The sequence below is a fragment of the Phasianus colchicus genome, chromosome 4 (assembly GCF_987193195.1).
Source record: "Phasianus colchicus chromosome 4, bPhaCol1.hap1.1, whole genome shotgun sequence".
NCBI classification, from domain to species: Eukaryota; Metazoa; Chordata; class Aves; order Galliformes; family Phasianidae; genus Phasianus; species Phasianus colchicus.
Genome location: NC_143439.1, coordinates 36513534 through 36529610, shown reverse-complemented (window position 1 = coordinate 36529610; position 16077 = coordinate 36513534). Strand labels below are relative to the sequence as shown.

General features: G+C 35.6%; 1 protein-coding gene across 7 annotated transcripts in view; it reads left to right on the top strand.

Annotated features, from left to right (window-relative positions):
• The window catches only part of LOC116231249 (bifunctional heparan sulfate N-deacetylase/N-sulfotransferase 3), a 283982-nt gene that overhangs the window by 252798 nt on the left and 15107 nt on the right, over positions 1 to 16077 (top strand). For all 7 annotated transcript variants that reach the window (XR_016466079.1, XR_016466077.1, XR_016466076.1 and 4 more), the window contains 3 exons: positions 10467 to 10649; positions 12693 to 12789; positions 13603 to 13726. Coding sequence is in view for 1 of the 7 variants with exons in the window: in XM_031596910.2 (XP_031452770.1) it covers positions 10467 to 10649; positions 12693 to 12789; positions 13603 to 13726 (404 nt within the window). In the remaining 6 variants the exon portion in view is untranslated. The remainder of the gene's footprint in view (positions 1 to 10466; positions 10650 to 12692; positions 12790 to 13602; positions 13727 to 16077) is intronic.

The window sequence follows — 16077 nt, the reverse complement described above, 5'->3', positions numbered from 1 at the left end:
AAATCCTCTGGAATAATAGCTGAGATACTTTTGTGCCTTTTTTAATTCTCTGTGATTTAATGAAAGTCCAGTGGAAAAACAAAAAAAAAAAAAAAAGAAAAGAAAAGAAAAAAAAAACAACAAGAAACTTCTGCCAACTACTTTAGCAATTTATATGCAGGTCTGTTTTTCAAACCTCAGACTTGTCAAGGCTGTTATTTTGATTCTCTGAAAGTAGTTACTGTGTTTTGTTCGCCTTTATTTTTTATGTTCATGTAGCAAATGTAGGGAAGAAAAGCTTCACTTCCTCTGCACACTGGTCTGCCTACTAGAGGATGGTGGTATGTCCCAGTCCTAAATTTAATATTAATCATGTCAGACAAGGCACATTAAGAGAGGTGAGCCCTGGAAAATTCTTAAGAGGGGAGGGTATTGGTGCCATAGCAATGCTTGGGAATTTGTGTAGATCCTAAGTAAGAGTTTCTAGCTCAACAAAGAGACTTCGAGGAAACCATATTGTAACAACACTTTGAATCAGAAGAAACTGTATTCCATGTTGGAAATACAGCCACAACTTAGCCAAAACCTTTCTTACAACAGCAATGAAACAGCAAAACTTAATGTGGTTGCTTGAAGCATAACCCTTTCAAATTGAAGGAACAGAGAATGGAGGAAAGGCAAACAGTAGAACAGCTAATGGTTATTGATATAAATCAAACACATTTTAGCATCCTGCCTTATATACTTAATGTGAGTACAGAAATGTGTTTTTAGATAGTGCTTCGTGATCTCTGATTTATGCGTTGCTATGTGGACTATACAATCACACAATTCTGAGAAATAAGACATCCCCAGTACAATGCAGGCTAACTGAAGGGAAATTATTTTTTCTAAACCCATTTGTAAGTGAATTTCATACCAAAATATGCTGAATATGAATTGTTGTAATCTTTTAAAGGAGTGCCTTTGAAAAGATGATGTGATGGGGTTTATATGTGTATATATATATATATATATATATATATATGTATATGTATATATGCATATGACCAGTTTGTGAAGTTGTAAGCATTAGTCTGGCAGGTAAGAAATTTGAAGATCTGGTTTTGCATCTTTGGTTGTTTTTTGTTTTATTTGTGGGACTTCTCTTTGTACCACTTTGTATTTGTACCCCTACTCACATGTCAAGGTTTTATACATTTGTCATATTATAAAGTGGCAGATAGAATTTCATAAGTTTCATTAAAACTGTCAGGATTGCTCTCTGAAGAAATTAACATGAAACATCCAGTCTTTCGGAGGATGCAAAAATTCTATTAGAAGATGTTTTCTAAACATTTTCTGTCACTGGTGAAAAACCTATTAAGAAGGAACATTAACCAGAAATCATTACAGTGTCATCTCAAGAGTAAATAAATATTTCATTTGAAAAAAATGACAAAAGTGGGTGTCAGTTAAATGTAAATCATAACAGAGACCTTCATTACATTTCCTGGTTTATTTTGGATTATTTATCTAAAGTAAATATCGTTTCTGAAGTATAGATTATTAGAATGTTACTTTAGGAATTGAATACTACTCTATATTGATATAAGTACCCCTAAGAATAATACTCAAATTTTCTGTGCAGTCTGGTGGTGTAATGGCAGCTATTCACGTGAGAGGCCCTGCTTCCTTATAGTACACTGGAATCGATCACAAACTGGAGAATAAGCAAAAAAAAAGCACCAAACCATATGTGAATCTGTGAGCTTTTTAATAGGAGAACCAGTATTGTTGTCATTTTTCCAGGGCATTCTATAGTCAGAGGTCTTGCAGGTAAGAAAAGCATCAGGCTGCAGAGGAAATCCTGCTCTGCAAATGACCTCTGCTGGTAATGTGGAAAATAAGAATTGGTATCTTATCTAATAAGAATTTGTAGCTAATCTTGTGGTCTACAAGCCATATTTATTTGGTATGTATTTATGAGCCCTCACTGCTCGTTAAATTGTGATCTGGTAGTGGCTGTAAAATGATCTCGATGTCTATTCCCATTGTGTTCATAAAGCATTCAGAATGCTGAAGTGCCATGAAGCTAAAAAAAAAAAAAAAAAAAAAAAGCCTGAATAGTACTAAGCCATGTTATCTACTTCTTGAATAATATTTAATATTCATTTCTTCTGTTAAAAATTTTGTTGACTACAGTGGCCCTTAGACAAGATCATACTATATCAGGATCTTGCACAAAATTTTTTACACACACACAAGAAAAAAGCCTTCCACAGCCCTGTATTGGTAGTATACAGGTATTAATTGCCCTATGTTATCAGTTAGATAATTGCTTACAGGGGGATTGTGTGACTTGCACAAATTTATCGAGGGAGTTCTGTGACAAAGCTACAAGGAAAACCTGGATTGCATTTTTAGAGGAGTGGATGCACATAAGAACACAAGGTTGTTTTTTCTTCAGCTTCCCAGTGTTATAGTAAACTTTCTTATTGTAAAGAACCTGGATGTCAGTAGAGACAGCTGGCAAAGGGGTGTAACTGCTTCTAAGTGGAAGAAACTATATTAAGAAAGTTACAAGAAAATATGATCCTATCAATTAAAAGGAGACTGAATTAAGTATATCTGCATTTAGCTTCATTTTGAAATGTTTAAACAATAGCAGGCTTCTGGCTTTGCTGTGCTTAACTGCATATCCCAGAGTAAGTGAAGCCTACTGCTAGTTTTGTGAAATATGACATCCCCTTTTTAAAAAAAATATATTTCTTTCTCAGTTTATTTCTTTTGCATTAGCTGTGCCAGAATCATTACCAAATAAATCCCAACTGACTTTTGTAACACTTAAATTAGCATATTTAAATAAATGAAGAATCTCTACTGACATTAAAACATTCAGCAAGCATTCTGCTTGATAAAGTTGTTAGAATTTTCAGTGTCTTCAGATTCTGTCTGCAATATTCAGTGAAGTTTTAGTTAATAAAACCAATTTCCATTAAAGGTCCTTTAGAATTAAAATGTACCAGACAGGAATCTGCTAAAGACAGCACTGCATATTCCAGCGTTTTCTCTAATGATGTACACGTACTCCCACGGGATCAGCAATTAGAGATTAGCTATGAGAGCAGCTCCTGTCAGTTCAATACTTGACAGTTACAGAATGTTCAAAGAAGTAAAGGGCCACTCACCTATACCTGCAGTGGCTGCAGGAGGCTACAGAGAAACAAACAAATTGAACAGCTCTTGTTCTCCTAAATGCTGCATGGCCAGCAACCTCAATTGACATGTGAATGGTGGTTTACTTTACTCTGTCCTACATAGACAACAGGAGAATGAGTTCACTGTTCTCTGAAATAACTTGCTTGTTGTTAACAGTGAGTTTATATATTCTGTGGAACATATACTAATTGATCATCATAGCATTTCCTTCCAATTACCATTTTTATTAGTGAGATAGGTATACCTGTGTTCCTTGTTCCTCAAGGCACTAACAAGCTGTGGAAGGGATATGGGAGAAAATAATACAGACATATGTATTAGGACATTATAGAAATCCAAGTTCATCAAGAACCCTCTGCAGACTCAATCTTATGTGCAAAACTGGAAGCAGTTGACTGAAGAAGACTACAAAGAACTAAGAAAAACTCCACTTTGAAGGGAATTCAAAATGATAAGTATTTATTATATTTGAAAAGACATTAAAAAAAAAAAAAAAAAAAACTGAAATTTCATGGAGAACTTAGGCAGTGAACTGTCTTCAGATGTCCTGAATCAGAAAACCAGCCAATTAAATGAGGGTGAGAATTTACATGAGAATTGTATCAGGATCTTTCTCCATAAGAATGTTGTTTACATTAAGAACCAAAATTTGAACTATAGAATTGAATTTGGTTGGATATTTGTTACTGCAATAGTTGATTAGGCATGGATTCCATGTAAATGTTCGTGCTTTATGTTGCCCTTAAGTACAGGGAGGACTTTCATAGAGGATTATATTTCACATGTCTCTCTGCTGTAGAATGTGCAGTACTTTCCTCATACATATCTGCTGCCATCTGCTTCTGTAGGCATTGTTCAACATAAGACAGGCCAGATGCAGGGCAAGCTTACTAGTTTCATTGCTTGGTTGTTTTTTTTTGTTAGGTTTGTTTTGTTGTTGTTTTTTCAGCTTTTTGTTTTTCTAAGTGCAAAATTTCAATAATGAAAAGAAAATTTATGAAGCAGACTGACGCTATTAAATGCAGTATCTCTCATCTGCTTTCTACTTGTTCATTAGATTTTATGCTAGAATCAATTTGTTAATCTATTTGCTTTAGTTTTCAAATCCTCATAAGGAAGATGTGTTTTGATTCTAGAATCCAAATAATCTGGTAAACCCAGTTTTTTATAATATAAGACTAACTTCCTCTAGGAACATGGTCCTAAGCAGTATTTTATGCCTTTCCTTTTCCATTAAAATCAATAAGAGTTAAGCTGTACTGGTTTAAATTTGTAGAAGACGTTCATGACCTAGTCCCAGATATGCCAGGATATTTTTCATTTGAATGTGGAAGATAAAAATCAGGAGCTTTGCAATCCTACCAGATGGATGTTTAAGGCAAATCACACTTCATAAAAATCTCCTATATCTTTTTTGCCTCCAAGAAAAACAAACAACACATAATTTAGTAATTGCACAGCACTTACGTGCACTTCCTCACAAAGTAGTGGCTGTCTACAGATCTGAAGAAAAAGGAAGATACCCCTTGGAGGGAAATTTGGTGAAAGTCTTCAAATGTTTGATGGCCTAATAATGAAACTAATGTGTAGCCAGCTGTGCGATCTCCATACAGTTACAGCAGTATTGATTGAGAGGAAAGGCTGTTCATGATTTAGGATCTGTGCCTGATTGATCTTAAAATAACTGTAATCTTCATATGCATTCAGTTCTAAGTATTTTCCTTTAATTTCTAACTCTCCCAAGTTACAGTGAGTAGAACTGTTATTAAGCTAATTGACATGCAACAAGGGAGAAGTTATCTCCTTTAGAGCTGAAAATTACAATGTTTATATGAGCATCAGCAGGACGTACTGGATCTTAATGTGACCCTAAGCAAGGCCAACAGCCAGCCTTTAGAACTACGGAGAAAAATACAAAAGCAAAGGCAGTCAGGCTTAAATCTTCCATTTCTGTCTGTCTAGTTTTCCACATCTTCATATCTAGAGGCAGTAAAGACTGCAAAGGAGGCTGCTTCCACTCAACAGTTTCATCTCTTCTCTGTTCTATCATTCCTGTGTCAGGAACTCTTGAGAGCTCCAAGAAGAGTTTGGGGAGTTGACGTCAACTAGGGAGGTGAGGGAAGTCAGTTATGCTTGGCATTTTGGTTGACTGCAAAATACAAGTATTCCTTGCCCTTCTGTCTGTTCTCCATAATCTGCCCATAGCAGCCTGAGTGGTATTTGGGGGATGATATAGACAAAATATAAAAGCAAATGAGTGGGCACCAGGAAAGGCTGAGAAACAATTGTCTAGAGGTAGTTCCAGCAGAAGAAGAACAGTGGGCAAGAAGAAAGCTTTGCCATTCTTCAAATTTTCAAATGAAAAGCCACATAGAAGTGTTTTACAGCTGTCAGTGAAGCGAGCCTCCTGGGCAGGCTTGTAAATAAGATTCTGTTACCAGCTAGGAAATTGCATCACAAGTATAGTCACAGTCTTTGGAGAATGCCAAATAAAACAACAACCAACCGTGTGCAAAAGCTGAAAATAAATTCCAGTGTTCTGACTGTCAGACCATTAATTCAGTACTACCCTAAATATGTAATTTTGTTAGATCTTCTAAATCTTCCCTGGCTCCATCACATTTATAGTGCAGATACTGCTATGTAAATCAAACTCAACTAGCTAACTTGCTGTCTTTGCAAGTGGATAGATCTGTGGCAGCTGCAAAACTAACAATATAGCCTAGGAGCAAATAGTGATATGCAAGCTAGAATCTTTATGTTGTGGAATTGAACACAGCTTTTCTGCTAGCATACATATCTTAAGAGACTATATTTCAACCAATTAATAATATATGTTCAAGCATAGACTGTGATCTAATTTCTTATTGTATCACTTTGTGAGTCTAATGGAGCAAAGCCTGATATTGCTGAGTCTCTGAATACCTGAAACAAAGTTCTTCTGAGTAATATGGAGATGGTATCAAAGCTGCAGTGTACACAATGCCAAATTAATTGGAGTATAGGTGTTCTGAGAGTTAGACATACTCTGGTGGCCTGTAAATATTTGTTCAGAGCCAAAATGTCAGCGATATACTAAATTGGTAATCTATCTGTTCTTGTATCTAACAGAGTTTTTTTTTTATCACCCATACTTATTATATTATCACCCAATTAATTGTCAATTGTTATTTTTCTTCATTTTAAAGTGGTGTGCTTAACTTTATCAAAAGGCCTTTAGGGGTCTCTTCAAACTCAAAGGATTCTATGATTCTAACATCTATTGCTAGAAGCTGGGTAACTCTTTGCATATATATGTATAGTTTGGTGTAAATTGTTTGTCAAGCATTTATTGCTTTCTCTGTTCTTGATATATATGATTTAATAGCACCAACTCAATCCCAGTCTCCACTGCAATTTGTTGACCTAGAAGCTATTTGCCTCTAATTGGGAAATGTAGAAAGGAAATATGCAGCACAAAATGGGCGTTCAGAAAGATAAAGCCTGTTCCTCCTGAATGATTGTCCTTGTTTCTCTGCAGTACTAGTCAGAATCCCAAATATCGTCAGGGCTAATGAGGAGGAGAGCAGAACAGAAATAGTGGTCTGCCCTTTCATTCTGAGGAAGGAATACAGAAGTGCTGAGAAGCAGCTGAAAGGAACTGAGGATACAGCTGCCTGCAAGGCTCTGTGAGAATGCAGAGTGCGGGAGAGCGCCTCTGCTGCTCTGATCTGAAGACGGGTGGGAACAAAACAGGAGCTGTTGCCCAGAGGCCTGGTTTAGTCCCAAACCATGATTTTAAATATTTTCTGCATTCCATTTCAGTCCCCTCGTGGAAGATATTAAATCCTATGGAGAGTGCATTCAAGTGCAACCAAGGTGATAGTTTGTTTATGAGGAACAGCTAAAAAGGATGATCCTTCTTGCACTCAGATAAAGAAAATGCTGAGATGCCCGGAAAGAAATAGCTTTAAAAGGGGAATAAAAATAATAAAATCAAATGGGGTCTTTCTAACTGAAAGATAGGCTAAAATGCTTGTTAGAGTAAATATAAATCCATTCACAGCTGCTTCTCTTTTGAAGAAGGAATAAAGAAATATATGAAGCTCTATTTATATTATATGGCATTGCCAAGGGGTGCAAGATTATTGAACAAATAGTGGTTTTTACTTGTCTGGCCTTCTGAGATGCCTTCAAAGGATTCCTTTTATATTTCCCAATCTGTAGTTTTAAGAGAGTAAATCTTTAGTAATGTAGTATAGTGATCATTAGCTGTCATGGAAAAGTGATCATCCTCATTATTTGGAATATGATATATGATAGCATGGAACAAAGCATCGTAACTCAACACAGAAGGCAAAAAATGGTTACTATGTTTTGTCTGGGTGTGAAACTGCACACCTGTAAATGGAAAGGCAATTACACGAGTTTCCGTCATCTGTGTTGCTCTACAAAATGATAAATTGTGTTTTGCTCAAATTCGTGGGAAGGCAAGGAAATAGCTAGCAACTTAGCATTCCCTGCAATGGGACCCACACCAAGGTGCAAACCATTCAAATGGTACTTGGCTATCATTTTCTCCTGTAGCTGGGGAAACAAGGATAAGCTTGTCCATCTCTCTGATGCTGTGGCCATATAGCTGTTGTTGTCAGGCCACCAGGAGTGCCCCAAGGACAGCAGCAGTGCCTGGTAAGTTGGCATTGCAGACTGTAAGCCACCTCCCGTAGGAGTACATGATATATGAAGTGTTCTATTCTCAGAGAAACATAGCCAGAGCTGGCTCTGGGCAGCTGCTGGACCCACCAAGGTCATCTCTGCAGGCCCCTGCAAGCAGGACCTTGCCACATATGCCCAGTACAGTCAGCAGTCTTTTGTTGTTTTATGAAGCACAGGATTGTTGTTTGCTGATTCTGCACAGTGGTAGTGATTGTGCTGGGAGTTTGCTTGCACGGTATCAACAGGAGGAAAGAAAATTTGTTCCCATATTCTTAGAAGGTAATCAACTACCAGTATTATTTTTGATGCTACATGGAAGTAAAGGAGACCTTAACTATCATGTAAAAAATTAGGTCATGTATTTGGTAACACTGAATATGGACTGCTTTGCAAGATGTAGTTATGAGTGCTTTAAAACAGCATTTGATCTTCTGTATTTTTGTTAGAAATTATTATCCATAAATTGTTTGATATAAAAAATAACTGCATAGTGAGAACTAAGATCTCTGATATTTCTGCATTTCCTTGAAACAGTTTTGTGTGATGGAAATGACTTATTATGATGCATCCAAACAATTTTTTAGCCCCCTGTCTAATATACTTCAAATTACAACTAATTCCCTTCAGGGAAAAAACAATACACATTTTCCCCACACTAGGAATCTTTTCAAGTTCTTTTGCTTTTTCTTTCAATGCAGTGCTGAAGTTTTTGTCGTGTAAGGAGTTGCCAGGAGGTGAACTAACTTGATAAATGTCAGAGGTCAACTTGTGTGGAAAAGAAAGAGGTTGTCAAGAAAGCAAGTTAACCTTTCTTACAGAACCACTCTGATCGTATCCTTGTTGAGAATGACAATCCAGTAGCTGGTCTGTTCCTGCTTTAGGAACTGAAATAAAAAAGGAATCTTAAAAACATTGTAGAATTGGCAAAATGCATATTATTTGTTGCCAAAAGAGAGTATTTAGGGGAAAAAAAAAAGAATACAAAAATAAACACCACAAAAAAAAAACCACACTTGCTGCTGTCTGAAATGAAAGATTGTGTTCTAATAATTAATTGATATATGTCTCCTAATTTTACTTAAGTCAGACAAAATAAATGAAATAGTCTGTTTACTTTGTTATCCAAAGAGGTGTCACCAAATTGACATTATTGATTGAACATTTCTTCACAGTATAATTAACTGCAAGTAATACATTGCATTACAGTGAGGTGTTCAAGAAAATTAGTTTTAAAGCTTTGAAAGTTTTCTATCACAGGAAGCCAGTTATTAAAATATTATTAAAATACTCTGAAACAGAAGAACACACTCTGGATTCAAATTTTTCATTTCCTTCTTTTTCCTTTTTAAATTGAAGGCTGGAATTCCTTTACAAAACATTTATTTCAGTTTTTTAAATGACTTCAGAATTCAGGTTGCGATGAGCTTTTTTTCATTTTTAAGTGGCTACTTCAAGTTTCACTTGAATTAGAAATTACCCATTAAAGACATTGGCAGTTTTATTTATAGTTAGAATCAAGTTTATATTTTTTAATGGGATTGAGTTTGGAGAATATGTCATGAGATGGCTTTCCTATTTAAAAAAAAAAAAAAAAAAGAGGAGGGAGGGAGAAAGAAACCTCCTAGAGAAGCAAAAGATCACAGATTACACTGAGTGTAAGAACAGCATGTTTCATCAGTAAAAAAATGATTTTGAGGACAGATCATTTTTCATAGCAGAGGTTTCAGACCACAGTCCTTCCTCAGCCTCTGGGAGACCATTTGACAGTCTGTATTGCTGCTCTGCTCAGCAGTACAGTTTATGTGCATTCAATTTGTGTTTCTCTCCTTCTGGAAAGAAACCCTGATGGCAGATGTTGGTTCTGTGATGAGTGCTAGTGTGCATTTGGAGCTGATGTTATAGCATTGGAGGATTTATCTGTGTCACAGTTTCACAGTGCGGTGTTAGAAGAGCAAAATACAAGCAGCCTTACAATTGACAAAGAAGTGAAGGATGCATGGTGCTTTTTTGTTTGGATGGGGGAACATTTAATGCACTTTGGAAGTACTCAGTCATGCTTCAGACTTCTTTTTCTGTTTCTGCATATGATTTGACTATCTGCCCAGAGTATGAGGAATAGCTTTGTAGAAGTGATGGGTTACGTATCCTGTTAAACCTTCAGCTGGAGCGGCAAGATTTAAATTGCTGTAATTCTTCCACTAAAACAGAATTTGCTTTTCTAATATTAATGTATATGTTGTATATATATCATGAAGTAAACCTACCGGTAATACTTTTGCTGTGTTTGCCATTAAGTGAATTTGCTTAAAGATTATGTAAATATTATACAACCCCAGGGTTAGATGGCATTTCCTAGTTTACACACAGCTCATGGTGCCTCTTCCATGGTTTTCTTCACTGATTCCATTGAGCTGACTTGAGAAGGAGGATGTAATTCAATAAAGAGCAAAGATAGTAAGATCTGTATGGATGTGATCAAAGACTTGGAGTTCTAAATAAGAGCAAAATGCAAAGTATATTTATGTTATCTGTGATTATACTGCCATCTACTGACAAAATGACTCATGTAGACTTTCTTGCTGTTTTTAAAGATTAGCATCTTCATGACACACTTGTCTAATTATGGAAATGACCGCTTGGGGCTGTATACGTTTGTGAATCTGGCCAACTTTGTTCATACCTGGACAAACCTGAAACTGCAAACTCTTCCTCCAGTTCAGCTGGCTCGCAAGTACTTCGAGCTATTCCCTGAGCAAAAGGACCCACTCTGGCAGGTAGGCAGACTTGGTGATGAAAGGATTAAAGGAAAAAAAAAAAAGAAGAAAAAAAAAAAAAAGTGGTCTTGCTGTTTTTGTTTTTGTTTTTTTTTTTCTGAATTTCTTTGCTTCAGTTTCTTGTGAAGAAAAGCAGTCAGATTTTTAAATTTGGAGTGGTTTTCAATCCAAGCAATTTTCCCAATTGTTTTAGTCTGCATAGAAAGGTTGCAAAAGTAATATGTACTAATACACATAGTAAAGATTATCTTTCATTCATTTTATTTGTGACTTTACTCATTTGTACAGTTGTGGGAAATGCAGGAAAGGTGGTTGATGTTATTTCTTCTTTTGTAACTGGCAGGAATGAAGCACTTGAAAGAGATGGCTGTATGTATTTTAGCCATTGTCCTTTAAAGACATGAACTTTATTCCAAATGTGTTAAGAGAAGAGAGTATCCAAAAAGAACAAAGAGTCCTAAGACCATGGCTACCTTAATTCAAAAATTGACTCACCAAGCATAAGTACAGTAGAAAGTTATTCACAGTAAGCTGAGAAATGCCCAAGCAAGAATCCAAGAACCTGACCAGCACTTAATACTTTGATATTGTCAGTTGTGCTTCTTCATTAGGCCACCTCTCATGAGTGATCAGATTGAATGTATCAGGAAGGTGAAATGTGCTAAAGCTGAAGCCTGTACTGACACTGCATTTGACATGACTTCTTCAGCCAGTGACCCAGTGATAAGAGCACAGTCTCTAAAGAGAAATTACTGTGGGATCTGGGAATGTTGTTCTGCTTCCACCCACTCAGTGACAGTTCAGTCAACTTGTGGGATGTCTGAGCATGACAGAAATTTGTATCACTGTGTGGATGCTGTGGTGACTCTTTCTGAGGTGACTCAAAATATTTTGAGAGCATGCTTTACTAAATCAAACTTTAAAATGTACTTAAGTTTGCTTTTTTTTTTCTAGCATTGGATGTTGAATTGCCAACTTAGTAAGAATCTGAATGTGAGATTGCAAATTTGGTCTTAAATGTGAAGCATGAAATTCATGCTGTTACTGAATAAAGCGTTGAACCAGTGGAAAAAATGCCAAGAACTTTGCATAATGTTAAGAGAACGTGAATTTAGAAAATGGGAATTAGCCTGTAGCCAAAGGACTTGAATAATTACAATAACATAGCATAGAAATTTGTCAGCAACAATGACTAACATACACTGAAAGTGGTGTCTTTTGTCTATAATTTGCATAAACTTGAATAGCTACTTTTTTTTTTTTTTTTTTTTTTTTTTAGCCTAGAATATTGATAATCCTCTGTCTCAGCAGACCAGTGTCAAAAATTACTTGCAAGAAGTATTCATAAAATAGATACAAACTGATTCAGTAGTAAAATAGAAAATGATAAATTTTTGTATCAGGACTCACTTCAGAGTCAGTATTCTGTACTATTTGAACTAGGGGATCAGAAGATGTATATGTGAATGGAAATCCTTAAACTAGAATTAATCTTCTAATTTAGTTTGCAGCTTATATAGAATGATATCTGTTACAGTAATGTAAAAAGAAAAACAGGTAGAGAATTCATTAGCATTTTTACTTTTCTTAATTTGTATGTAATTGATTGATTAATCTTGAACTATTCCATTATCTCAAGCACATTGGATGAAATTTGTCTTTGGCATAATTCTCCTGAATTTATTGGCATTTCTCTGGAGAAATCATCTTGTCCCAGGGTCTATTGAGTAGCTGGGTCATTTGTATGTATTTCAGTGAGTTAGAAAATGAAAAATACATTCCTGCTACATACTTGTCTGAAAGTATCTGTTTCCACAGGGGGGAAAAAAAAAAGATAAAGAATTTTCTTGTTTGTCACACCTGCAAATATATTTCTGAATTATTGAAATAATCCTTTTAAATATAACATTTTTTCACTCATAAAGAAAACTAATATTTTTCTGGTAAGCACATTTGCAGATTGGTAATCAACATAAACAGAATTTAAGAATCTTATTGGGTATGATTGCTAGTAAAATTCTTTGTTTTTCTTCTCTACTTCAGAATCCCTGTGATGACAAACGGCACAGAGATATCTGGTCTAAAGAAAAAACCTGTGATCGATTACCAAAATTCTTGGTTGTAGGACCTCAGAAAACTGGTAAGAGTCTTTCCTATTTCAACAAGGTAGGGTATTTGTAAATGCAAGTAATTATAGTAATTAATCAGGTTTTACTCAGAGTGCTCTGTAGACTGTGATCATCAAATAGCATTTTTTATTTTCAGACATCCAAATGTATTTTAATAGTGTAAGTTACAATAAAAGATCATATACATTTTTAAAATGTGTGCAGTGTTCTAGCGTCTGTCAGATTTCTGTAAGCTTTGTATCAAATGAGTCACAAACTTGACTTTGTCAGATCTTGTCAAAGCTGAAGGAGGGAAAGACATCCATTTTTCAAGTGATGAAGATTCTTAACTGCAAGATTTTGTCTGTGCTGCTTTTGCCATGCTTAGAGAAACTTGCTGTTTCATGGCATTTGCTTTACGTCAAGGAGTTCCTAATGGACAGTTTGAATTGTAAGGTTGTGATAGTTTATAAATTAACTTCACAGTTAATTTTCTTCTTTGTAACAGAAAAATTGCATATCTGCTTCTTCTCATCTTCACAGTCCCCATTAGCTACTGAGTGCAAGATTTTTGAATTATTTTTGTAACAATAATCAATTTTGAAAAGCAATTTTTGGCAGCGTGAATAACAGATTTGAGCCTTGCCACTGTACTCTGTATTAGCAAAGTTCCTTTAATGCCTTTGATTTAAAAGTATTGAAGACATAAACTCGTAAGTGGCATAAATGAGCATTCCTTCAATAAAGTGAAAAAGAATAAAGCTAGTTTAGTCCACTTGAGGGTGTGACCATAAGATGTGTGTGTGTGTATTTATTTTAATCTTAGATTTTTGTCCTATTTGTAGGTACCACCGCCTTGTATTTGTTCCTGATCATGCATCCTTCCATCATTAGTAACTCCCCCAGCCCAAAAACCTTTGAGGAGGTACAGTTCTTTAATAGAAATAACTACCACAGGGGGATTGATTGGTAAGATGGGTTATTAGTATAAATATAAAAGTTTATATATTGTAAACAATACAAAAATGACATTGCTGTTGGTAATGTTAACTGTTTATATAAAGAGTGAGATAGAAAAAAATAACCTTTAGTATCGTTCTAGAATGTTAAGTAAATGCAAATGATTGATAACCATGGTGCATATCATAAATGCAGTAACTTTATTGAGGCTTTCTTGTTAATATCCAGATACTAATATATGCAAAAAAGAGTAACAAAATATGTATTTCTTAATTCTATGAGTTTATACAGCTGAATTGTAATTATTTCTATGACACAGACCTTATTTCTTATTGAGACAGTGATGTTTATTAGTTGAATATATGGAGGAAAAATATGTTCGTGTTAGAGAGAGGGTTTTTTTTTTTCTTTAAGTGCAATTTAGAAATAGCAATCAGGTAATAGTGGGAGAAGGAAAGACTCTCAGAATGTTGTTCAAGGATCTAGGATCTGGTAATCGGGAGAATGTTAATGTCTCAGTAGGGTACATAAATGATGCTAAGAAAAAGAGCATGTTTCACTGCTGTCATGTTCACTTTGGCTACCAGGAAATCACCAGAAGTATCTACACCCAAAAGGTCATTCTTGATTTTTTGTGCTGCAGTACAAAACACTACCAGATGAATAACAGTAACATCCTATAGTGGCAGGGGAGCACCAATAAAATATTATTGATATTTTGTCTTGTTTCTTTTTTTCTCCTGTCTAAGGGAAAACAGTTTTATTGCCTTTGACTTTGTATTCATCCATAAAATTAACAGAGTGAGCACTGTTGTATGGTCTTAGTTACAGATACGTTAGATCCAATTTCTTTTTAAGTCACTTAGTTTTTGCAGAGTTATAATTGATGCGGCAGTTTTTTCCACAAAATGTAGTAAGACTGGAAATTAGAGAGCTGAATCTTTGCTATTCAGCTTTTTGAAGTCAGGGAAGATGACAAGCAGACAGGGTATAGTGTATAGTGCTGAGGAGGCAGGCTAAGTTCAGTGAGACACTTCTTCCACAAAATCATTGTTTTCATTGGGCAGGAAGACCTCTTTGCTGCTTCTCTCCTTCCTCCTGTTTTAACCACTTCCCAACGTGCAGACACAGTGTGTCTGCTAGACATGTGCCAAATTACCTTCATCTTATCACAGCAACAGTGCATAAGGCTCCAGTGGTCAACTTAATAGACCAAGTGTGTAATTTTATCAGGCCTCACTGATAAGTGTTCATTTGGCTATTATATATCTGCGCTACGTGCCCCACTCACCCTTGCCAGCTTTTCAGATCAATCTTCAATATTCAGAGCTGCCCTACGGTGTAGTTGTTTAACTCTTAGGTTTGCATTCTGTCTGCCTTACAGATTTCTCAGACCTTCAGTCTGATAGAGTATTTTAATGCTGTCACGTAATGAGCTTACCAAATGTTAATTAAATACAAGGTCTCTTCTCATTAGTCCTTTAATTAGTTAGGATTCCTTCATGGCAAGAATATTTGCAAGTAGCAACTGGTTCAATTTATTTTATGGTGATGGAGGTTTAGCTTTTTTCCAGAGCTGTCTGATTTAAGTCTTTGTCAAAGCTTAGTTAGACATAGACTAGCTACGACATTGTTTCAGATGTCAGGACCTTGGCACCCCAGCACTTAAATGAGGTACAGGTGTATTTTGCAGTGTCCCAGTAGAGATGATAGAACAGTAAGAGGAGAACTGGTCATTCTGTTCTTTATACAGAGAAGTCCAAATAGACTAGTCATGCATTTCTTTATATAAACATCGTTACAGATTTTTTCGACAAGTTTATCTAAAACCTTCTCAGCTTTGCCAGTGAAGACTTCAATAAAATTCGCCCATAAGAATTAGCTTCTCAGAATTGAGTGTCACAGAATTTTGTTTCTTTAAACCACAGTAGTATCATTCCTTCTCTCTAAGTACCTTGTAATCAGTGCTTGTATGCTAACGATACGTGTGCCCTGATAAAATGCATGTTATATCTGTGTCCTAAGGAAAATTGCATGTGCATCAGTTAGTTCCATCCTATTGAGTTTTCTCACTGATCCTGTGGTGGTGACAATTTCAAAGCCAAGAGTGTATCATTTGTATTAAAAGTAGTTCAGTCCTATGAGTAGAACAAGTCTGAGCACTGGAATCTTCAGTCCTTAAGCATAATCATCGGAAGAGGTTGTTTTAAATGGCATTTATTTTACAAAAGTTTAACTGAAATATTAAGAAGAACATTTCCCATTTCTACTTTTCCCCAACAATAAAAAATAAATCTGCATGTGGCAAACTGAGAAGATCAGCAAATCCTTTGCTCACAAAGAAAATCAAAAGGAGTACC